Source organism: Urocampus carinirostris, chromosome 3, assembly GCF_059441175.1.
Source record: "Urocampus carinirostris isolate Australia breed hairy pipefish chromosome 3, RoL_Ucar_1.0, whole genome shotgun sequence".
Classification (NCBI taxonomy): Eukaryota; Metazoa; Chordata; class Actinopteri; order Syngnathiformes; family Syngnathidae; genus Urocampus; species Urocampus carinirostris.
Window position 1 is genome coordinate 33,831,253 of NC_142351.1, and position 19,558 is coordinate 33,850,810.

Below are 19,558 nucleotides of genomic sequence, written 5' to 3' on the forward strand. Positions count from 1 at the left end.
TCTTTATTCTCACTTAATAAGGGGAATTGAAATCATTAACAAGGGGATCAGTTGACTGGGAATGACAGGTATGCTATTATTCCCTACTAATTGTGTCTTTGTTCTAAGTAAGAGTATTTTACGTTCAATTGCTTATGCCAGACGTGTTTTGTGTGTATCTTACTTATGCAGGCGGCCTGGAAGAAGTGTCGGTGGCCCGCCGGCTGCCTAAGGCCTACAGCACCGGCTTTGTAGGCTGCATCAAGGACGTGCTAGTGGACGGCGTAGATCTCCATCTGGTGGAGGATGCCTTGAACAGCCCCCAAATCTTACACTGCCCCGCCGCAAAATAAGCAGGCGCAAGAAATGGGGGAAAACAAACGTAGAGAAAAAACAAACACTGAGAGAAATGAGGAAAGATATCGGCAAATACTCAAGAAATCCACCCCACCCAATTCATTCCCTTCATGTCTCCTGCTGTAATTATTTTCTATTTTTGTATACTTTTCATCGCTTTTTATATGGGGAAACATGTTTTTAAATGTCTTGTTTGAGTCATCATTTCTTTTAATTTGCAGCTCTATTCACCAGCCCATGTTTTTATAACGGTCGCCAATGTCTTTTTGACTCTGCTCATGACTTGAACTCCGGTTTTGATTTTTACTTCAACCCTTCTTACGGTGCCATATCTGTCACTACATTGTTTTTCTATACATTATCCATACAATATATTAAGTTATTTAACACTACATTCCCTGACCACCTTCCAGTTCATGCTATTTCTTTTTTGGGTGACCTTTTCAAATCGAGTAAGCTGCTATAGTGAGAACGTACAAAACACTCATCAACTCATGTCACGCTTCAATTCACTGGACCAAAAAAATGACATAAATGACAAATAAATCTAACTGATATTTGATTCTAACACATCAAGACATTCTTTAAAACCATATAAATGAATCTAGATTTTATAATAATTCCAGAGAATGTGATTATATAATTGAGGACTGCTTTTTTTTCTTCCTTTTTTGGAGGGTAGCAGTCAACAAATTCCACTTTTTTATGCATGGACATATGCATTGTTGATTCTTCTCATAAGTATTAGCTCACTTCCTGTAGTCAATAAGGGGGAAAACGTGGAAAAAAGGAGCATTGCAAAGAGAAAGAGACGATTATCTTGGGATGTATCCAGCCTGGCAACCTACCAAGAACAAATAAAGACTCTGTTTCTTTTTTTTTCTTTTTTTTATATGTAGTCCACAAAAAAATCGTATAAAGCTGTTGAGAGACTGTGTGACCCTTGTTGAAGCCATAACAGCCACCAATAAAGGATTATTACATGTTAACTAACCAACTGTAGTAGAGCATGGGTTTGTAACATTCAGTGATGCAATGAGGCGTTGCGGCTAAACCACAATAAGCTGTGATGACTGATATCTTATTTTGATATGAGATTTTTGGCAATATATTCTCCAACAAAATCATGCCTGTTTTGTGGTTGAGTAGCAAACGGTCTTGTTTGTTTGTTATCTTTCCCCTGTTGACCTGGCAACCATTTATTTTCTTTGTACAGCCCTCTTGTTTTAAATGTAAATTTAACCAAATGTGTTATATGTGGAGGTAATTTACACTGGAGCCATGTCCCTTCTACGACGCTTTGATAAATGTACATGGGTGAGGGATATCACTAAATTTTGTGATTTAACTGTCATGCATAATATCAGGTGAAACCAGGAAGCCCTTTTTTAGTGTGTCAATTTTGATCTGCTTGTAGCCGTGGTGTTCTTTGAGCAATTAAGGTGGCGACTCCTAAAATAAGGATGTGCATTTGTATGTGACACTAAACAATAAAGCCACTTTATTGTCGACTTGGAATCGTGTTGATAGCCACCAGTCACCTTGACTCTAAGTATGATCCAGCAAATAGATTGGCTCCATCCCCTTATCATAGAAACCGTAAATACAGATTTTTTTTAAATCTATACAAACATATTGTTAATTTGATCTTTTCTGTTCCTTATTTATATCTAAAAGTGGATGTAAACTACCGTCTGATCACAATTCTCCTCAAAAGGCAGTGAACCAAGTAAAACTGGCATGACCTGAACATTACTAACTTTATGAGCGTTGTCTTGTGTTCCTACCATCTTGAAATAAAATGTCAACCAAAATGGGATTTGTTCTTGTCGTTGTTTATTTTAAGCACCTTTAAAATTTGAAATACAAGTTTTTCAAAAAATCAATACATTTCAAAAGCAGTGATGTGCAATTTGGGGAGGCAGGTGAGGTCTTACCTGTTAAATGGTTGACTTATTAAATGCTCTGTCATTTCATTTCACAAGTTTGGGATTTTCGTTTTCAGACTTTTCACATTATGTATGTAATGTAATTCTGTGCGATTTTTTTGCCTCTTGGCAGATAGCGATAGTGAGACATAGGATTTTGATTTGGCACACACCTCAGCCCCAAACAGTAGTATTTGTGATAGTATTAGCAAACTAACAGCATTGACTTTTTTTTCTTAAAATAGAAGTTTAACTATTTAACTATCCATTGATGGTTTCATTCAAAAGGATCAATGAGTAACTAACACTGTGTTGATAACTTGCTGATGCAGAGTGAGGCACTCAATTTTCTTGCCTCATTGAAGAGGGCGATATAGTGAGACTAAGGATTTTGATTTGATGCTCACTTTAGCCTCGTGCAATGTACTTAATGATAGTATTAACAACTTAAGTCAAGCCATCCAGTAATTTGCTTCTTGTTGCATGGACTTTCTTTTCATAACAGAGGATAACCTATAATCTATTGATGCTTTTATTCAAAAGGATCAGCGCATGGACTTTATAAGTAAATATAAGACAGTAACATATTTTTTCTGATTAGGTTTTTGTTTTCTGACAATCAAAGGAAAATCAAGACGTATGTGCAATTATTTGTAAATACGGCTGCCTCACCAGACACAAACACCACTGCACGTCACTGGCAAAGTAATTATGGGAAAATGTAAGTAAACATACTGTACAAAAGTACTCATATTTAAATGCAACGTACTTAAAAGTTAAAGTACTTAATACACACTCAACTATTGCTGTTTAATAAAAAGCCTAACAAGCGTTACTGAATCTCAATGACAGCAGTACGCAGATAGACGCACTGACGGCTATAAATGTACTTGGCAAGTATGTGATTGATTGATTAATTGATGATGCAGTTGCTACCTGCCTCTTTTCTGAAACACTTGGCTCATTCTGCATGAATTATTGCGTGACAAATATTTCTTTTATTTTTAAAAAACTAAATAAGCATACAGTATGCGCTGTTTTAAAGCATACTGCTGCATACGTGATATTGGGAAGTATTTGCCTACGCAGGTGAAATACATCCTCTTGAAAATAAAGATGAGATCCACAGTATGGATTTCAATCCCTTGATACATTGCCATGACTTTGCATCCATCACATTTAGCATTAGAAAGCAAATCTGTGGCTAGCGCTATTCTCTTTCAGCATCCATTTCCATCACATATTGATCAGACTGTAATGTCCTCCCATTGTGTGCCAGGATCCTTTTTAACTGTTGGACACACTTAAACAACAAACGCTCAATGGGAGCAAATCCTTTCAGCCAAGAGCATGTCTTGATGAGAGGGAGAAAAAAAAATCAAGGAGGAGGTGTTCCATCTCTGTCCTGTCAGCACTCGTGTGTGGGCTGTGGCAGCACACGGGGTCAAGCTGTGGGGTGGCCGATAAATCCATAGTCGTGAAGCCTTCGGGCTCACAGACAATTGCATAAGCCTGTCCATCCCCCACTAGATTAAGCCATGATGATTGGCTGCTGACGTCAAAGCTGCGCATCAAGGCAAGCGCCATCCTTCAGAAAACCAACATTTTTAAATCAAAACGATGTCACAAATGATAATTGGTGTAAAGGTCAAAAAGCTATGAGAAGGCATTTCAAAATGTTTGTGCAGTGTTCTATGTCTGTGTTGACAATTAAAAGTGATCCAGAATTCTTAAACATGCAAAATGTGAGGAAATAGAACACGCTATTTTGCATAAAAGCTATATATATTTCCACTGTACATCCCAATTAGTTTCTGAGAATACGTTTTTGGGACCGCTTGTCTTGTGGTTAACATCCTGAGCTGGGACATCTTTAGAGTAACACTAGTACACTTGCATATTGCACCGCAAATATTCATAAAATGTGTCTAGATTTATTGTTTATTTCCCGCTGTCGTGATTTGTTCTCACACTCTGTTCTGAACCTTGACAAATGTAACTAATCTGTCGTTTCAGTTACAAGTGAATAATGTTACGAAAAAAAAATGTTACAAAAAGCCTCCTAATATTGCGAAGATTCGCCCGATGCAGTCTCAATCAGATGCTGAGCTTATAATTCATGCGTTTATTACTTCTCGGCTTCATTACTGTAATGCATTGGTCTCTGGTCTCTCGATTACATTTGACTAAGACAAGAAAGTTTGTCCATATCATTCTTATATCAGCTAACTTCAGTCCACTTTAAGGTTCTCTTACTAACATACAAATGTTAATAGCCTAGATGGTAAGGCGCCCGCTTTGAGACTGGGAGGTTCGGGTTCGCGCCCCGGCCGAGTCATTCCTAAGACTTAAAAAGTGGTCGGCGGCGCCCTCTGTTGGCTGCGGCTGCATCGGCTCGCTACAACGGGTCAGGTGCAATCGACATTTCGTTCTGTGTACATTGTTACACAGAATGACAATACAAGGAAATTATTTATTTATTTATTATTTAACATGGACTTGCCCCCTCTTATTTCTCTGATTTGATTTCTTCCTACGTCTTGGGAACCTCCTGCGTGGGTTCGAATCCAGCTACCAGACTTCCTGAGCGGAGTTTGTATGTTTTCCCCGTGCTTGCGTGGGTTTCCTTCGGGCACTCCGGTTTCCTCCCACATTCCAAAGACATGCATTTCAGGTGGATTGGCCGGCCCATATTGTCCCTAGGTGTGAATGAGTGAGCGAGTTGTCTGTCCCTGTGTGCCCTGCAATTGGCTGGCAACCAGTTCAGTGTGTCCCCTGCCCACTGCCCGATGATTGCTGGGATGGGCTCCAGCACCCCCGCGACCCTACTGAGGATAAGCTGTGCAGCTGATGAGATGAAACCTTTATTCTATAGCTTAAGATTGATACCCACCACATGATTTTATTTCCTGTCCTATCTGGCTGCCTGGCTGGTGGTGAAATAGGGGAGAAGGACATTTCGAGATGTCAGCCGACCAGCGCCTGCACCTGAAGCATGTCAATGGTTGCATCGACCAGCTGGCTCGAAGTAATTTTGCTGGCATGGACTTTCAGGACATTTCTTACATATTACCTATGGTATTCGTATTTAGGCTCACTATGTTTTGTGTATTGTTACCCAATACAAAATGTATTGCAGTCTGGTCATCCTGGTATTGAGATTAATAACACTTGTGAGGACCCTTCTCAAGGTTTCTTATTTTCCTCATCCTGAGGTTTTTGAGCTTTTCATACCTGCGTGTTGGTTTCAGATGAGGGGATGGTGTAATTGTAACCTGTGCAGTTCTTTGAGACATTTTGCGATTAAGGGCTATACAAATAAATGTGACTTGACTTGATTGAGAAGTCAAGGAGCTTGTGTAGTTTCTTCCCCAGACACTAGCAGTCACTCTGGTACTGAGGCTACAAGTTGGTGATTACCAGTTCAATGAAGTAGAAAACTTTATTGGGGCTGTCCTGTAGAAAGGTAACATTCGATCAACCAGGTCCACACCACCCATGTTGGTGTTGTACTCCACAATTGCCAAACGCCTTGACTCTTGGATATATATTTTGTGTTTCTTGGATCATCTTCTGCGTGTGACCTGCAGTTCAATCCCATAGGCAGATGACGCCACTGTGTCACTGTCATTCCGTTTGTCATCATGGTGTCAAAGAGGCTGATTGTTGTGAAGTACCTGTAAAAGAACAGGTAAGGGCCTTGGGGAAAATACTTTGTCAATTGAAGAACAGTTTTTCCCCAATGTCCTGTAGCTGTGCAGTCTTGCCTTAGCGGCGCGCGCAAGTGCAGCGGCTTCACGGGCTCCAGTTGGTCTTTTGTTTTTCCGTGTATGTTTATCCCTCATATTTTCCCTTCGACTCTTTACGCAACTACAATAACATCCACAACATCCCGAGGGATATACTGAGACCACCGGATCTCCCTGGGTGATCTGCCTGCCGACAACAACGGAGCAAAAGAAAAAGGCTGCCAGTCGGGCCTGGGCTAAGAAGGCGACCACACAGACCAGCGCTCCCAAGCATGTTCCTAACCAAGGCCAGATCCATCGTCCACAAAATGAGTGAATTTGAGCTGCGGATCGCCACCAACAGCGTCCGAAAATGGAGTATTTTTGTCATCACGAAGACTTGGCTTACCCGACGCCGCAGTCCAACTAGCAGGACGCACGCTTCACCGGCACGAACGAGACGGAGACTCCAGTAAAAACAGGGGTGGGGGACCATGCGCTACAATAACAGCCGAATAATTGACACACACTGTTCACTCGATATAGAGTTTCTAGCAGTATCATGTAGACCCTTCTATCTACCGAGAGAGTTAACTGTGGTCATTGTGCTTGCTGTTTACGTTTCACCGGATGCTAACGTTCCACCAGATGCTAACGTTAGCACAGTGCTAAATAACCTGCCCACTGCTATCAATAAATAGCAGCTTGCACACCCCAACGGAGCTTTTATCGTCGCCGGCGATTTTAATCGGGCATGTTTAAGGACTGTACTTCCCAAATCCATTTAACACGTGGACTGACCAATTAGGGAAAAAACACTGGACCATGTGTTAAGTAAGATCAAACATTTAGTTGGATCCGCCCATCTCTGACTGTCCCTCACCCCCTCTAAATGCGGTATTTTGAAGTCAATGTCGAAGTAGAACGAAGTTGAGTAAAGTCAGCAGAGTTTTTCGAGAACCGGCTTTTTCGGCTCGGCTCACTAAAAAGGACCGGCTCTTTCAGGTCCCAAACGGCTCTTCAGGTTGTCTTTGCTTCTTTAATCCCTACATGACCAAACAATATGTAAAAATTATGCACAAAATGACAAAGGGGAAGAAAAAGAGCAAAAAAGAAAAAAATACCAAAATGAAAAAGTAGTGAAAAGCAGAGAAGAAACAAAAGGATAGAAAAAGAGAAAAAACAGCAGGAAAATTTCAGAAAAAAAGCCAGAAAAAAAGAAAGAAACAAATAAAGGAAAAAAGGCAATACAGAACAAAAAAAAAAAGAAAAAATGTAACAGTTGGGAAAAAATAAACACAATGAGATCTTTTTTTTAAAGGAATTTTAAAAAAGGAGAAAAAACAGGTAAAAATAAAATAAAGTTTGTGTTGCATTTAAATAATTTCCAATTCTATCAAGTCAATCTTGTTGCCAACATTGTACTTCCACTACAAAATGTGATCAAATACAGTTCTGTATCGTGCAACCGACTAAATAAGCCCCCAAAAATATTAGTATTATACGACAAAGGATACCAGGAAAAGAAAACGAAATGGAAATCTTGTGAAAGAATTGTTGTAAAAACAAATCACGTTTGTAGGCCATACAAACATTGCAATAGTACATTAGTCAATTCCTTCGAAAGTGAAAAATAATTTTGCATTTCCGGAAACTCAGCAAAATGTAACTTGATGTCAAGTTTTGGACATGTTCGATAATGATTTAGTTGCCACACTTAGGGTTGCTGTTGCTCACTGTTGTTTCAAGCGTTGATCACCTACTTTGTGTGAACGCTCTGACCCGTGAAAGATTAGAGGGAACATTGGGTGGGAGATATTGAGTTTAGAAATATCCTCAAACAAACACAAATTTGAACCACAGTACTTGATTCGGGAAGAACAGAATACGTGTAATGGCGTTACGTAATCAGGATACAGAAAATGTAAATATATCCCGTTACAGTTAAAGAAAAAAAGACGTAATCAATTTACAGGTACATTTATTCAAAAGAAGTTTATTTCGAACTATATTTACATACAGATAATGCACTGAAAGACGAATCATGTAATCATTTCAATCATTGACACGAGAGAGAGCTTACGGGAGGTTTACACACGACACGCGCGAGGCAGATAAGCAGAAAAGTTTCTCGCCAGTGATGCGTTGAGTGACATTTAGTACATTGGACGATTATCTTCTTTTTGTATTTTCCAGGTAATTGTTGTTTAAAATCCACTATTTTCTCACTTTATTGTTATGTTGTGAGAATAATTGTTTCAGCCTAATAAATATAAATCTTTTGAGAGGTTTGAAAACTAAAACCAAGCATATCTTGTCTGCCATGTGAAAGAAAACATTTTATTTTTGCTTCACAAACTTTACTATGTGGTTACATTTTGAGCACTTTTTTTGCAATGCTACACGAAACTACCTGACCTTGCTTTCCCCAAATTCTATTACAAGGTTTGTATACGTTAAACGTAATGTATTTATTGTAGTTATATTATTGGTATTTGTGTTATCAAATAGTTATGCCCCCAAAAAATCAGTTATTTGACTTCAATATCATAGTATTCGAATTGCGTCACTAATTACATTTTTCAACAGGTAACTGTTAACTGTATCTGATTACATATTTAAAGTAGCCCTCCCAACCCTGCTGGTAGTCAAAAGGATGTAGATGACTGTACAGTACAGTATATATACTGCAGACGCGAAACAAACTATAAGCTTTTGTTATGGAGGTAAGCGCAGGAAGTTGTTCTAGGTAGTGATGTATAGTTTGTCTACAGGACTGTTCAAATACCACGCACAGGAGTTTGATATTCCATATTTATTAGCTGTTATTTCAGCTCCAGTGTCTTTTTGAGGTACAGTATAACTAACGAACATCCCCCCCCAGAATTGAGCTACATTTGTGTTTTGTTTTGAAGGTAAACGCCGGAAGTACCAGGTGATACTTTCGTGTTGTGAGAATTGATGAGAACATTTCAGCCAAACAGCCTGAAGCAGCAGCCGGAGCTCGCTGCCAGTGTCTCTGCCGTTAAAAACTGACTCTTGCAAGAGCGAGAGCAAGAGCAACATTTTTGGATAACATTCATCTAAGACTGCGATGACATCTCGCAGGTAAATTGACTTTGCTTCGGTCTATTTAAAGTATTAAGTGCCGTGGCCGAAATGTTTGACACCTGCCTCACTTTGTACGGGAGACGATCGAGCCTCGCTAAATTTACAGAGGCTGAAAGTCGACTGAAGTTCAGAGAGCGGTTCGAGTTATAAAACCTTTCAAGTTTTGCGTAAATATTCTGGCTACAGAACTGACAAATTGGCATTAATGTGGGCGCGTTGGCTCTGTTATATCTCGTTGTAATCATGTTCTAACAGTGGTGTGCCGTGTGTTTCACACCTAGGTCTTCAGTAGTACAACGTCTGAATCCACCCAACCCTCAATAACTTTTCAATGGCTGTAAAACATTTACTGCTGCGACACTTATACAAATACACCAAGACTGACCTCACTATTATTAAGGCTTATTGCCACATTTTTTATCCGTCCGTTTGTCTGTCTGTCTACCTACCTACCCTGGTCGTATCCCCCGAAAGGGGTGACAGACAGCAAGACAAACAAACACCAAAACAAAGAAAGTAGAAAAAATGAAAAAGTACCAAAAAACACAACACATTTGACCATGGCCAACCCAAATGCCCTAACACCCAAGCAAGTTAAGCACCTCAGCACTCAAGTTGGTCATGCTTTCGTCCCTCCAGATGCCACACTTTACTCACCAAAAATTACTTTTACTTTTCTATCGCCATCGAAGTTAATGCTGAAAGTCAAGCCTGTCCTTTTGTATTTCTGGCACAAGTTTTGAATCGATTTAGGTTTAAAAAATGTCCGTTTGACAGAAGCAGTGGACGCTTAGATACTGTATTTTTCTTCTCCTTTTTTGTTTATTTCGTACTGTTAAATGTTCTGATGTTGTATTGTTTGTTTACTCTATTTCCACTTTGACTTCATTTCCCAAAAAATGTGCAAATAGAAGGCATTTTCATTGTCATTTTGACTTTGTTACAGTTTGAAGTGCAATATCCCAATTGTATAAAGTTTTGTTTTCAATGTCAGTACTTAATGTTAGACATGAATACTGTATAGTTCTCTATTTATTAGTCTTTATATTGTATATTTTGTCAACTGGAGTGCAACCGTACTTTTGTTGTAGCTATACAATGATGATAAAGATGATCATTTCTGATTTTAAATAATACAGTCTGTCACTTTAACAAAGAAAGAGCAGCCTGTAAAAATCAATTATTTTGAAATTCAATTGATTTGTTGATTAAGCTGATAAACTAAGACTGTTTTTTTTTTTAATTTCAAACCCTTTATTCATGATAAATATTAAAATGAAAGCAACATTTTGTCACGATTGCCCGTTGCCCTCACCTGGGTCCGCTCGTTTGGCGCCAGCTGCTGTTCATTGCCTGATTGCTTCCCCTCCTATTTAAACTCTGTGCTCTCATCCACTCTTGGTTTGTCCGTCAACAAACCTCTGCACTTGCAAGACATTCATTTTGAATCTGTCTGGTATCCTGCTTGTGTATCCAGTATCCGGTATCGATCCCATCTGTCCTGTCCGATATCTTGCTCGTGTATCCAGTATCCAGTATCAATCCTGTCTGTCCCGTCCTGTCCGGTATCTTGCTGTTGTATACAGTACCCGGTATCGATTCTGTCCTGTCCTGTCCGGTATCTTTCTCGTGCATCCTGTATCCCGTATCGATCCCGTCAGTCCCGTCCTGCCCGATATCTTGCTCGTGTATCCAGTATATGATATCGATCCCGTCCTGTCCGGTATCTTGCTTGTGCATCCTGTATCCGGTATCAATCCGGATGTCCCGTCTTGTCCAGTATCTTGCTCGTGCACCTGTATCCGGTATCGATCCCGCCTGTCCCGTCCTGTCCGGTATCTTGCTGGTGCATCTTGTATCCAGTATCAATCCCGTCTGTCCGGTATCCTGCTCGTGTATTCAGTATCCAGTGCCTGTCCCATCCTGTTTGGTGTCTTGCTTGTTCATCCTGTATCAGGTATCGATCCCGTCTGTCCAGTATCTGCTCGTGTATCCCGATCTGGAATTGATCCCGTCCGTCCTGTCCAGTTTCGATCTCGTGTGCCCCTGGTTACCTGTTTTTCTGCGCCTGACTTCTCTGTCTCACTTCTTCTGCCCAGCGATCCCCGAATCGCTGGTGTTTGTGTTCCTGCGCATGACTGACCCGTTTTCGTAAAACAAAGCTTGGTGTGAAAACATTACGCGTTTGGGTCCACCGTCTGTTCGGGTTTTGACACATTTAGATTTTTCTGTTAGTTGTTTGGCCAGGGAAATATGCATAAATGATCACTATACTCTAAAGTATAGGGGATTCAATTACCAGCGTGGGTCTGTAACCTTGTGCCTCCAAAAGAGTCACCTTACATAAACCTGCATGCTTTTTCAAACATAAAGTTCACATTTTTTGTTTTTGTTTTTTTTGTAATTACTAACAATTAAATGAAATGTATGCGGGTTCCATACATTTCTTCAATTTGCCAAATTGTTACCCAAACGTTTTCCTGATATCAGCGACATATTTGTATTTAGATTTAAGACAAGGTTTCTAAAATGATGCCCTAAATACTTAGATAATGTTCTGTGGCAAAGCTTAGCTGTGGTTGCAAACACTCAGCACATGCTCTTAAACTATAGACTAATGACTTATCAACGTGCATCAGCATTTCGTCCCGCAGCAAGGTCACCTGGGAAATGTTGACGCCAGGAGATGCCTGCTCTTGGGATAGTTCCGTGCATCATGCGCTTCAGAAAATTGCTTTCTTTGCATTTCCGGAGTTTATAGTTGACACAAAAAAACAAAATCACTGTAGAGGTTCTAAACAGGTCAGTGGAACCGAGGTGCTTCATTAACCCTTGGAATGCATGACCTACCAGTACATACACTCTTCCATGAGTAGGGTCGAAAATTAGTGGGGGGGGGGGCAATAATACTAATGGCATTGTGTCAAGAATTTGGAGAATAACAACCCAATGGGGTCATTTTCTGACCCCAGGTCTTCATCCAAGGGTTGTTGTTGGTGTTTAAAGTCATGAAAATCAATGTCACTGACTGTTAGGTTCTGAAACGACGACAGAAGGATTTTGGAATGCATCATAACATAAAACGACTGGTTAGCTCAACAGTATCAAAGTTTTGATGTGCCTGGTTTGATTCCACAAAACAATCTTCCTGAATGCTATTTGCATGATCTCGTTGTGCCTGAATTGGCTTTTTCCGTGTATATACAATAGCAAACACATGCATGAATTTAGGTTAATTGGAGTCTCCTAAATTGTCTAAGGGGAGGACGGAAAGAGTGAATTGTCCTGAGATAGCAGAAAACAGTATGGCAGTCTTTTGGGGCTAGATGTCCCAAAGAGACTTATGCAATCCATCCATCCATTATCTGCACCGCTTATCTTCAGTATAGACATGGAGGTGCTGGAGACCATCCCAGCTATTTTTTGGCAGGGGACACTAAGCCACCCAGTTGCAGGACACACAGACAGACAATTAGAGCCGGCCAATTAACCTTTTTGGAATATGGGAGGAAACCAAAGTACCCGTAGAAAACCCATTGTATAGGGAGAACATGTAAACTTCACACCGGGAGGCTGCAGTAGCTGGACTTGAACCTTAGTCTTCTGCCCTATGGGGCTGCGTGATAACCACCCAGCCGCATTGCCGTCTGACTTATTTAATTTTAATTTATTTTGTGTTCATTCGAAAGGTTTCAATACAATATAGCACACAACACACCAAGTGTGAGATTTCATGCCTTGCTCATGGTTTGTGGCAGTGGCTCAAACATCCATGAGTGTTGCCTCTGGGCTTTCTGATATGAAATCTCACAGTTACAACAGACAATGTGTGACTCAATCTTAATGAAATTGGTTTTCTCACACACCACATTAAATCCCGACTGTAAAATGAAGTAATGCCATGTTTTGCTTCGTTTTCATTATTAAGGCACCGTTATAGCCCACTTTGTTAATGGAGCAACTGCATCTGTCATTGAGACTCATTTGAGACGAGTGAGTCATTTTTCTGTCAAGGGCTGCAGGAAAACAACTGACCGTCTGTATGAATAAGATAACACTGGCAAAATCTCCAGTACAGCCATGATTTGTGCACACATATTGCTTAGTTGGAATGCACCAGGATTCTTGTTGGTGCATGAAAAGCAATACAATAAAAAGGGTCGGGAAATGTTTTGACTCAAAGAGCGATGAAAATAAAATATTTAGGTTTATTTTTAGATTGGACAGCCACACCATATATTTTAGGACAAAATTCATCAAAACTACCCAAACAGGCTCTTTCAACAAAAGCTAATAATAATAATAATGCCAGAACCTGTGTCCCATATCAACAAATATACTACTTAAAATTTGTCACTCTCGCAGTTACTTAGAGTGTTGAGGCTTATTTTGACCATCGTTTTTGGTCTTAAATAATGGTTTCAAAACAAGGTTTGAGTTGAGTTACTTGTAAAGAATTCACCAAATACTGCAAACGAGAATTATACGGATGTATTTAGGGGATTGCCCTTCTCTACCACCCACCCAATCAATTTGCTCTGGGTGCTTGGCTGGCGTTTTTGGGTGTTAACAGTTTGTTCTGTAGGTTTTCGTCACAAAATGTCTCAACAGTAAAATTGATTTTTTTTTAATGAGCTTCCATACATAGGATTTCTTTGAGACTTACAGTACAAACGGGGTCTGTAGGTGTAACACAGTGAGTGTAAAATGTAGTTGAAATATTTCCCCATATATTTTAGACCAAGGGATTCTGTGGAGCTTTGGCTTCGCATACACTCAACATGGACGGCACAGAGAAGATTATGATTGCATTGTTTCATCTCCGAATAAGATGTACTAATGAAAAGATCTGGCTCGAAAGCCATATATCCCAGCACATACAATAGAAGTTTCTGTTATTTAAAAATTAAAACTGGAAATTACTGAAACTGCTCAATTATGGAATGAAAATGTCAACGTCGTAAACATTTCTTAACTACCAAGTAGCTTGATGGCAAAATGTTGATGAAGTCATGTGTGGTTTTAGAGTGAGAAGCATCCCGTCAGCATGCGTGTAAATACCAGAGCTCGTCAGCTGGGCTAAAAATATCAACGTCACAACATTACCAAAATCCACACTCCAAACTTGTCTGCCACCAATATAGCCCTTGCGGGGACCTTGAAGCTGGGCCTGGGCGTCTAAGTATATCACCTTTTGGTGGCGGGGCTAGACCGGCATGCTGTAAATAGACGGTCAAGACTAGAGACATTACATAAGAAGCTAAGCAGCAGCTGGATGCGCACATTGCCCCTTTTTCCCCTGAACCAACTTGAGGCCCAGAAGCTGTCAGCTGCCTACAGTATATCTATCTTGTGAAACATTTTTTCCAGCCCTCTTTCTTCTGTTGACGTCTTATCAGGCCAAACAAGGTTATTTGAAATATCAACCACTCATTTGTGTTCATCTGGTTTGTTGCTTGAGGCTTCATTTAGGAAAGTGGGTCACATGGTGGCTGTCAAAGGAAATCCTATTCTTGGAAAGCCCTGACTCATTCAGCTCCTGAAGTCATGTTCAGAGGAGGAGGAGTGATAGCGTCAAACAAACTAGAACTATATTGGACATCTAATGGTCTAACTTAACCCACTCCACAGTTTACACAAGTGTACAGTATGTGCTCAAAAGAATTTGTGCTTTTACTCCATTGCATGTAACTGTATCCTATTTACTCTCTATTGCCTGTACCACAAAGTTTAGGAGTTGTTTGTTGTTGTTTTATGTTGTCTGTAAGAGTTTCTGCTTTGGTGCTTTTCTCAACAACAGCAATGTTTAAAACCAAAAAATTAGAGGTAAGATCAGGCCTGAAAAGAAATCTAGCCCATCCTGACCAAGGCCCGTCTGTATTCAAGCCTGACCCAGCCCGAGCCCGACCAATTAATTTGATTTGCAGGACCGAGCCTGACACAAGCCAGAAATTTCACATTTGATCTGTGAGGACTTAGGTGGAGGAGAAGTTTTTTTTATGGTAACAAATGAATGATCTCTTTTATATTAATCATAGTTAAACAATATTTTATAAACATTTACGTATTTTATAATGTTGTGTCTGCAGAGGTTACATCAACCGACAATTGTAGATTTGTAGATATATTTTTCCCCCCATGGTATTTTTTTTTTTTTTTGAAGTACATTGAAAAAAAAAAACAGATTATCTCTTTCCACATTGTAATATAATTGTCCTTGTGGAGAGATTTACACCCCCTCATATTTAGCTATACATGCATGAAAACTCAAATTAAAATTTTAATTGTTAATAAAGTTACCCATAATCCATTTAAAATCCAGGGTCATTGCACGGTCATCCTCTGTACAGTCTGAAACGTTTTGTTATAGTGTGTTTTCAACCATAGGGCAAAAATTAAATAGCCTCATGGCATATTACTGAATTGGCTGGATTGTGGGGGTGGGAGGTTATCTTGGTGCGGGCCAACTATGATGTGGTGTAACTACGCTATACACGATTTGATGTAATCTCCAGGCACGGGTGACACAGCTGTCGTGTTTGCTCTCCCGACATGATCAAGCCAGGTCTTTTGCAGTTCTGGCAGAGTCTGCCCGGCATCATGACCGTAATAAGCTCTTTTGGCTTTGGCATCACAGGCTTGGCTTTGTTTGTTGTTGACCAGTCTGGAGAAAGTTGGTGAGACCAGTCAGCCTAAGTTCGCCACATTCGCTTAAAGTGGGAAAAAGAGGGAGGGCGCTGATATTGCTGATTGTTTGCACTATCAGACTCACTCACGTTCGTCCAAATCCCGGATTAGAAATCCTCCGCCCCTCTCCTGACCCTGCACACTCCCTCTCCTTGTACATTTGTGTAAAGCACCAATGCTTCCATTGTCCATGGAGCTAACCTGACACTTAAATACTGGCACCTTTCTTTGAAGCTACCATGATGCCCTCCAACCTCATTTTGTCTCTGTATTGTCCTGACTCCCTACTGGCCTCACTTGTGTAATAGAACTTGATTAAAATCTGATGAGAAGGAATGAGTTGTGGAAGGCTTTGACCAGGATGGTGAGGTAGGCAATGAATCCTCCTTTTCAACCTTTGACCACAGTCTCAATTTCAAAAATACTGTTTAGTTTGACTAATTTCTCCTTATGGTTCATGGATCCCTTAACTACTATGGTCGTCAGGGCCCATTTCTTGTGGCCGTTTTTCAAGGTAGGGGTTTGCTCTCCTACATGAAACAGATGGTACTTGTTTGCATGCTTACCAGTAGCATGAGGAGCCTCCTGATCCGACTCAAATACAGTAGCTTCAACATCTGGTTGACGTTTGTTATTGTTTTTTCCGGTGTATAGCGTCTTCCCTCTCTTTAAAGGTAAACCAGACCTCGCCATTACGGGCATGTGTTAAATATGAATAGTGACCATTTGACAAGTAGATGATTTCTATTGGGAGTATTTTTTTACCTTTCATCACAATTCAACTCAACTGAAATTACTTGTGGCTTTGGCCAAAGTTTGTAACACTTCGTAGTACAGCACCACCCCACACAATGTGACCTCTTTTAAATGCTGGAAGACACCTTTGACTTCTTACTTCAGCTTCAACTTCAGTGCTGTGGTACCTCTAGTTCCGAATTTAATTCGTTCTGAAAGTAGCTTTGTTTCCTGAAACATTTGTAAGGAGAGACGCCTTTTGAATGTAAATGCACGTATCTGTTTGAAACCCTGAAAAGTCTGATATTTATTTTTATAAATCATAAATGAGCATCATAACATGAAACAAATACATGTTAAATGAATTAGATTTTACCGGACAATAAACATAAAATGAGAAGCACATAATGTAAAAAAACAAAGAATAAAGGAAATGATGAAAATATTAATTTACCTCTTTACTGGCCTTTTTGTTTACTGGCCCTCAACAGTGTTTTTTGCCTCGGGTTTCTTGAAGAACTGATCAAATGACGTCTGCTGTTGCCAGCTTTTGACAATCCTTCGGAAATGCGCGAGGCAGACATCATAAGGACTATAGCCCAACTTGTCAACACTTTTTTTTTCCAGGTGATTTCTTTCCACAAATTCCAAGATTTTATGGAATTTTGCCAAAATATCTGTAATTTGGGCTGATGGAATTATGGCGGTGTCCTCTTCCTTGCCGTTTCTGAACTCCACCTGCAAAGTGTGTGTTTTCATACCTTTCTATTATTTCTTATTTTGTTTTGATGGCCAGAAAAAGTCTCTTTGTCCACTTTTCTGCATGTCTTCCGTGGGGTCCATTGTAAATGATAACTCTTTGTAGCGGTACCATACAGTCGACTGTTTACAGAGCGAAAAGGGAACATGAAGAGTATGCCGGGAAGGAGACACGAAGAGCATGTATGGATTCAGGCCTACGCACCGGTTGCCAGGTAGAACTCTGGAGAGCGGCGAACTGTAGCACGGACTGTATTGTATTTTGACTTTGCATCCAGAAACGCCTTTGTAACTAGAGGCAATATTTTTCCGTTCAGGTACATTGTAACTTGAAACTTTCTTATGTGGAGACATTTGTAAGTAGGGATACCACTGTGGTAGTAATGAGTTCTGTAATTTCCGGACGACAAGCTGCAACTTTTGTCACACACTTTATAGGCTCTCTGCTTTAGCTATCCTGTCCAGGGATGATCGTCCATAACTCTCCTTGGCAGAACCCACCATGCGTTACAAGTTTTGCAATGATTAATTATTTAACCCTTGCTTGAATAAATTATTTAAGGCATTTGGTAGTTTTGTAATTTTATTTAAGAATGAATATCCAGTAACAGTCTATGAGCCTTCAATATATTGCTGATTTGTCCTTGTTAGTATCGTATTGTACTGATGTCAAGTCTGTCAAATTTGTGTAACGCTTAATCCAAATAATGATTATGAATTGCATTCCCTGTTAGTGTGACTGTATTTCTTTCAAAATGTTAAATTGAGCTTAAGTTTGATTGACCTGGATTTGTGTACAATTGTGTGAGATTCATTTTTTTTGTACTAGAATCCCATGTCACCGCCTCAAGCACATGCCCATTGTTTTCGTGGTTTCTTTAGTGACAGCAGTGCTAGGATGGAGGGATTAAAAATAGATTAGTGACAGACCACAATTTTTAATTTGCCCCACAGTTATTATTTCTCTGTATGTATCTGTGAAGGATTAAAAACGACAATGAGTAATCTGTTCACCAGATGACATACATGACCTCTCAGTGGTTCCTCAGCACAGTAGATCTTCACTAAATAAATGTAAATGACATTACATTTAATCATTGAATCAGTGTCAATATCATTTTGTAGCCACAATTAAAACCTTCATTATTGTAAAATGTATTATTGCCGTTACAGTATGTGCTTTTTGAGTTTCAATGAATAGAAGTTCCACCTCTTTACTCATCTCCCATTTTCAGACCACTTAATGCAGCCTAGTGGGGATGCAGGTCTGGTGCATTTTGGAACAGCTGTATGGTCTTTGATGAGAGATGATCCACTTTGTGGCTTTGTCACAATTTCATCAGAACCTAGAACCTAAACTACATGTTTCATCAATCCTCATGTTGTAATGTTCAGCTGTTGTAAATTACAAATATCAAATACTCTCTTTATTTGTCAAATTAAGACGCTCAAGGTGAATGTACAACATAAAATAAAAACATTTTTTTGTCCTAAAAAATAAACATTTCATAGAAATATGCTCTATAAATATAAATAAAGTTAACTTACTTTTGGAAGATGAGCTTTAGGAGTTAGGCGACCTTCTCCTCTGCGGTAGAAAGTGGTCGACAAAAAGCGATCCAGCCATTTACTCAACAGTATCAAGCGTCGATATTCCACTTTCATTTAAAAAAGAAAAACGGCTCGCCTCTTCTTTACACTTTACACCGACCATATTGAATGGATGCACAAGATATTAAACAATAAAAAGTTCTTAGTGCGCTGGAGATACAGTATAGAATGTTTACACACGAACTAGGAAGAGGAAGCGGATTTTTCTTCTTCGGGGTGGATGCTGGGTCACCTCTCACAGCACCACACGCCAGTAGTAGTGGGAAGAAGAACTACAGTAATGTCCTGTACTCTGAAAAAGGTGCACACAATACAAAATCTAATTTACAGCAATGTCCGGATATTTTTACACATCCCAAAAAAATGATCGTATCTACCGTTTTAGTAAGTCGAATGGTCTTAAGTAGGGGAGCATCAGTACTGTAATTGCTAAGAGAGTTAAGAGTTTATGATTCAGACTATTTTTTTTGTCAAGTCAAGTCATTTTTATTTGTATAGCCCTAAATCACGAAGAGTCTCAAAGGGCTTCACAGATTATTACACTATATTACACAGACTATTTTTCAGCCGACGAGAAGAGTAGGTTATTCATATGCTATGGAGTAGAAGTGAGTTTTAAGCTTAGATTTAAACATTTCCACTGAGCTTGCAGATCAGATCTCA

At 39.7% G+C, this 19,558-nt stretch overlaps 2 protein-coding genes across 13 annotated transcripts in view; both read left to right on the plus strand.

Moving 5' to 3' along the window:
• Positions 1–2,155, plus strand: part of agrn (agrin) — a 390,673-nt gene extending 388,518 nt beyond the window's left edge. For all 11 annotated transcript variants that reach the window (XM_088331544.1, XM_088331552.1, XM_088331545.1 and 8 more), the window contains one exon: positions 172–2,155. In XM_088331544.1, coding sequence (XP_088187670.1) covers positions 172–332 — 161 coding nt within the window. In that variant the 3' untranslated portion in view covers positions 333–2,155. The remainder of the gene's footprint in view (positions 1–171) is intronic.
• Positions 2,156–8,942: 6,787 nt separating this feature from the next.
• ptpn11b (protein tyrosine phosphatase non-receptor type 11b) overlaps positions 8,943–19,558 on the plus strand; it is a 29,100-nt gene continuing 18,484 nt past the window's right edge. Inside the window, exon 1 of one of the 2 annotated variants that reach the window (XM_088331556.1) lies at positions 8,943–9,100. In XM_088331556.1, coding sequence (XP_088187682.1) covers positions 9,087–9,100 — 14 coding nt within the window. In that variant the 5' untranslated portion in view covers positions 8,943–9,086. Of the gene's footprint in view, positions 9,101–15,958; positions 16,160–19,558 lie in introns of those variants that run through there. The other variant, XM_088331555.1, reaches the window with a different exon arrangement.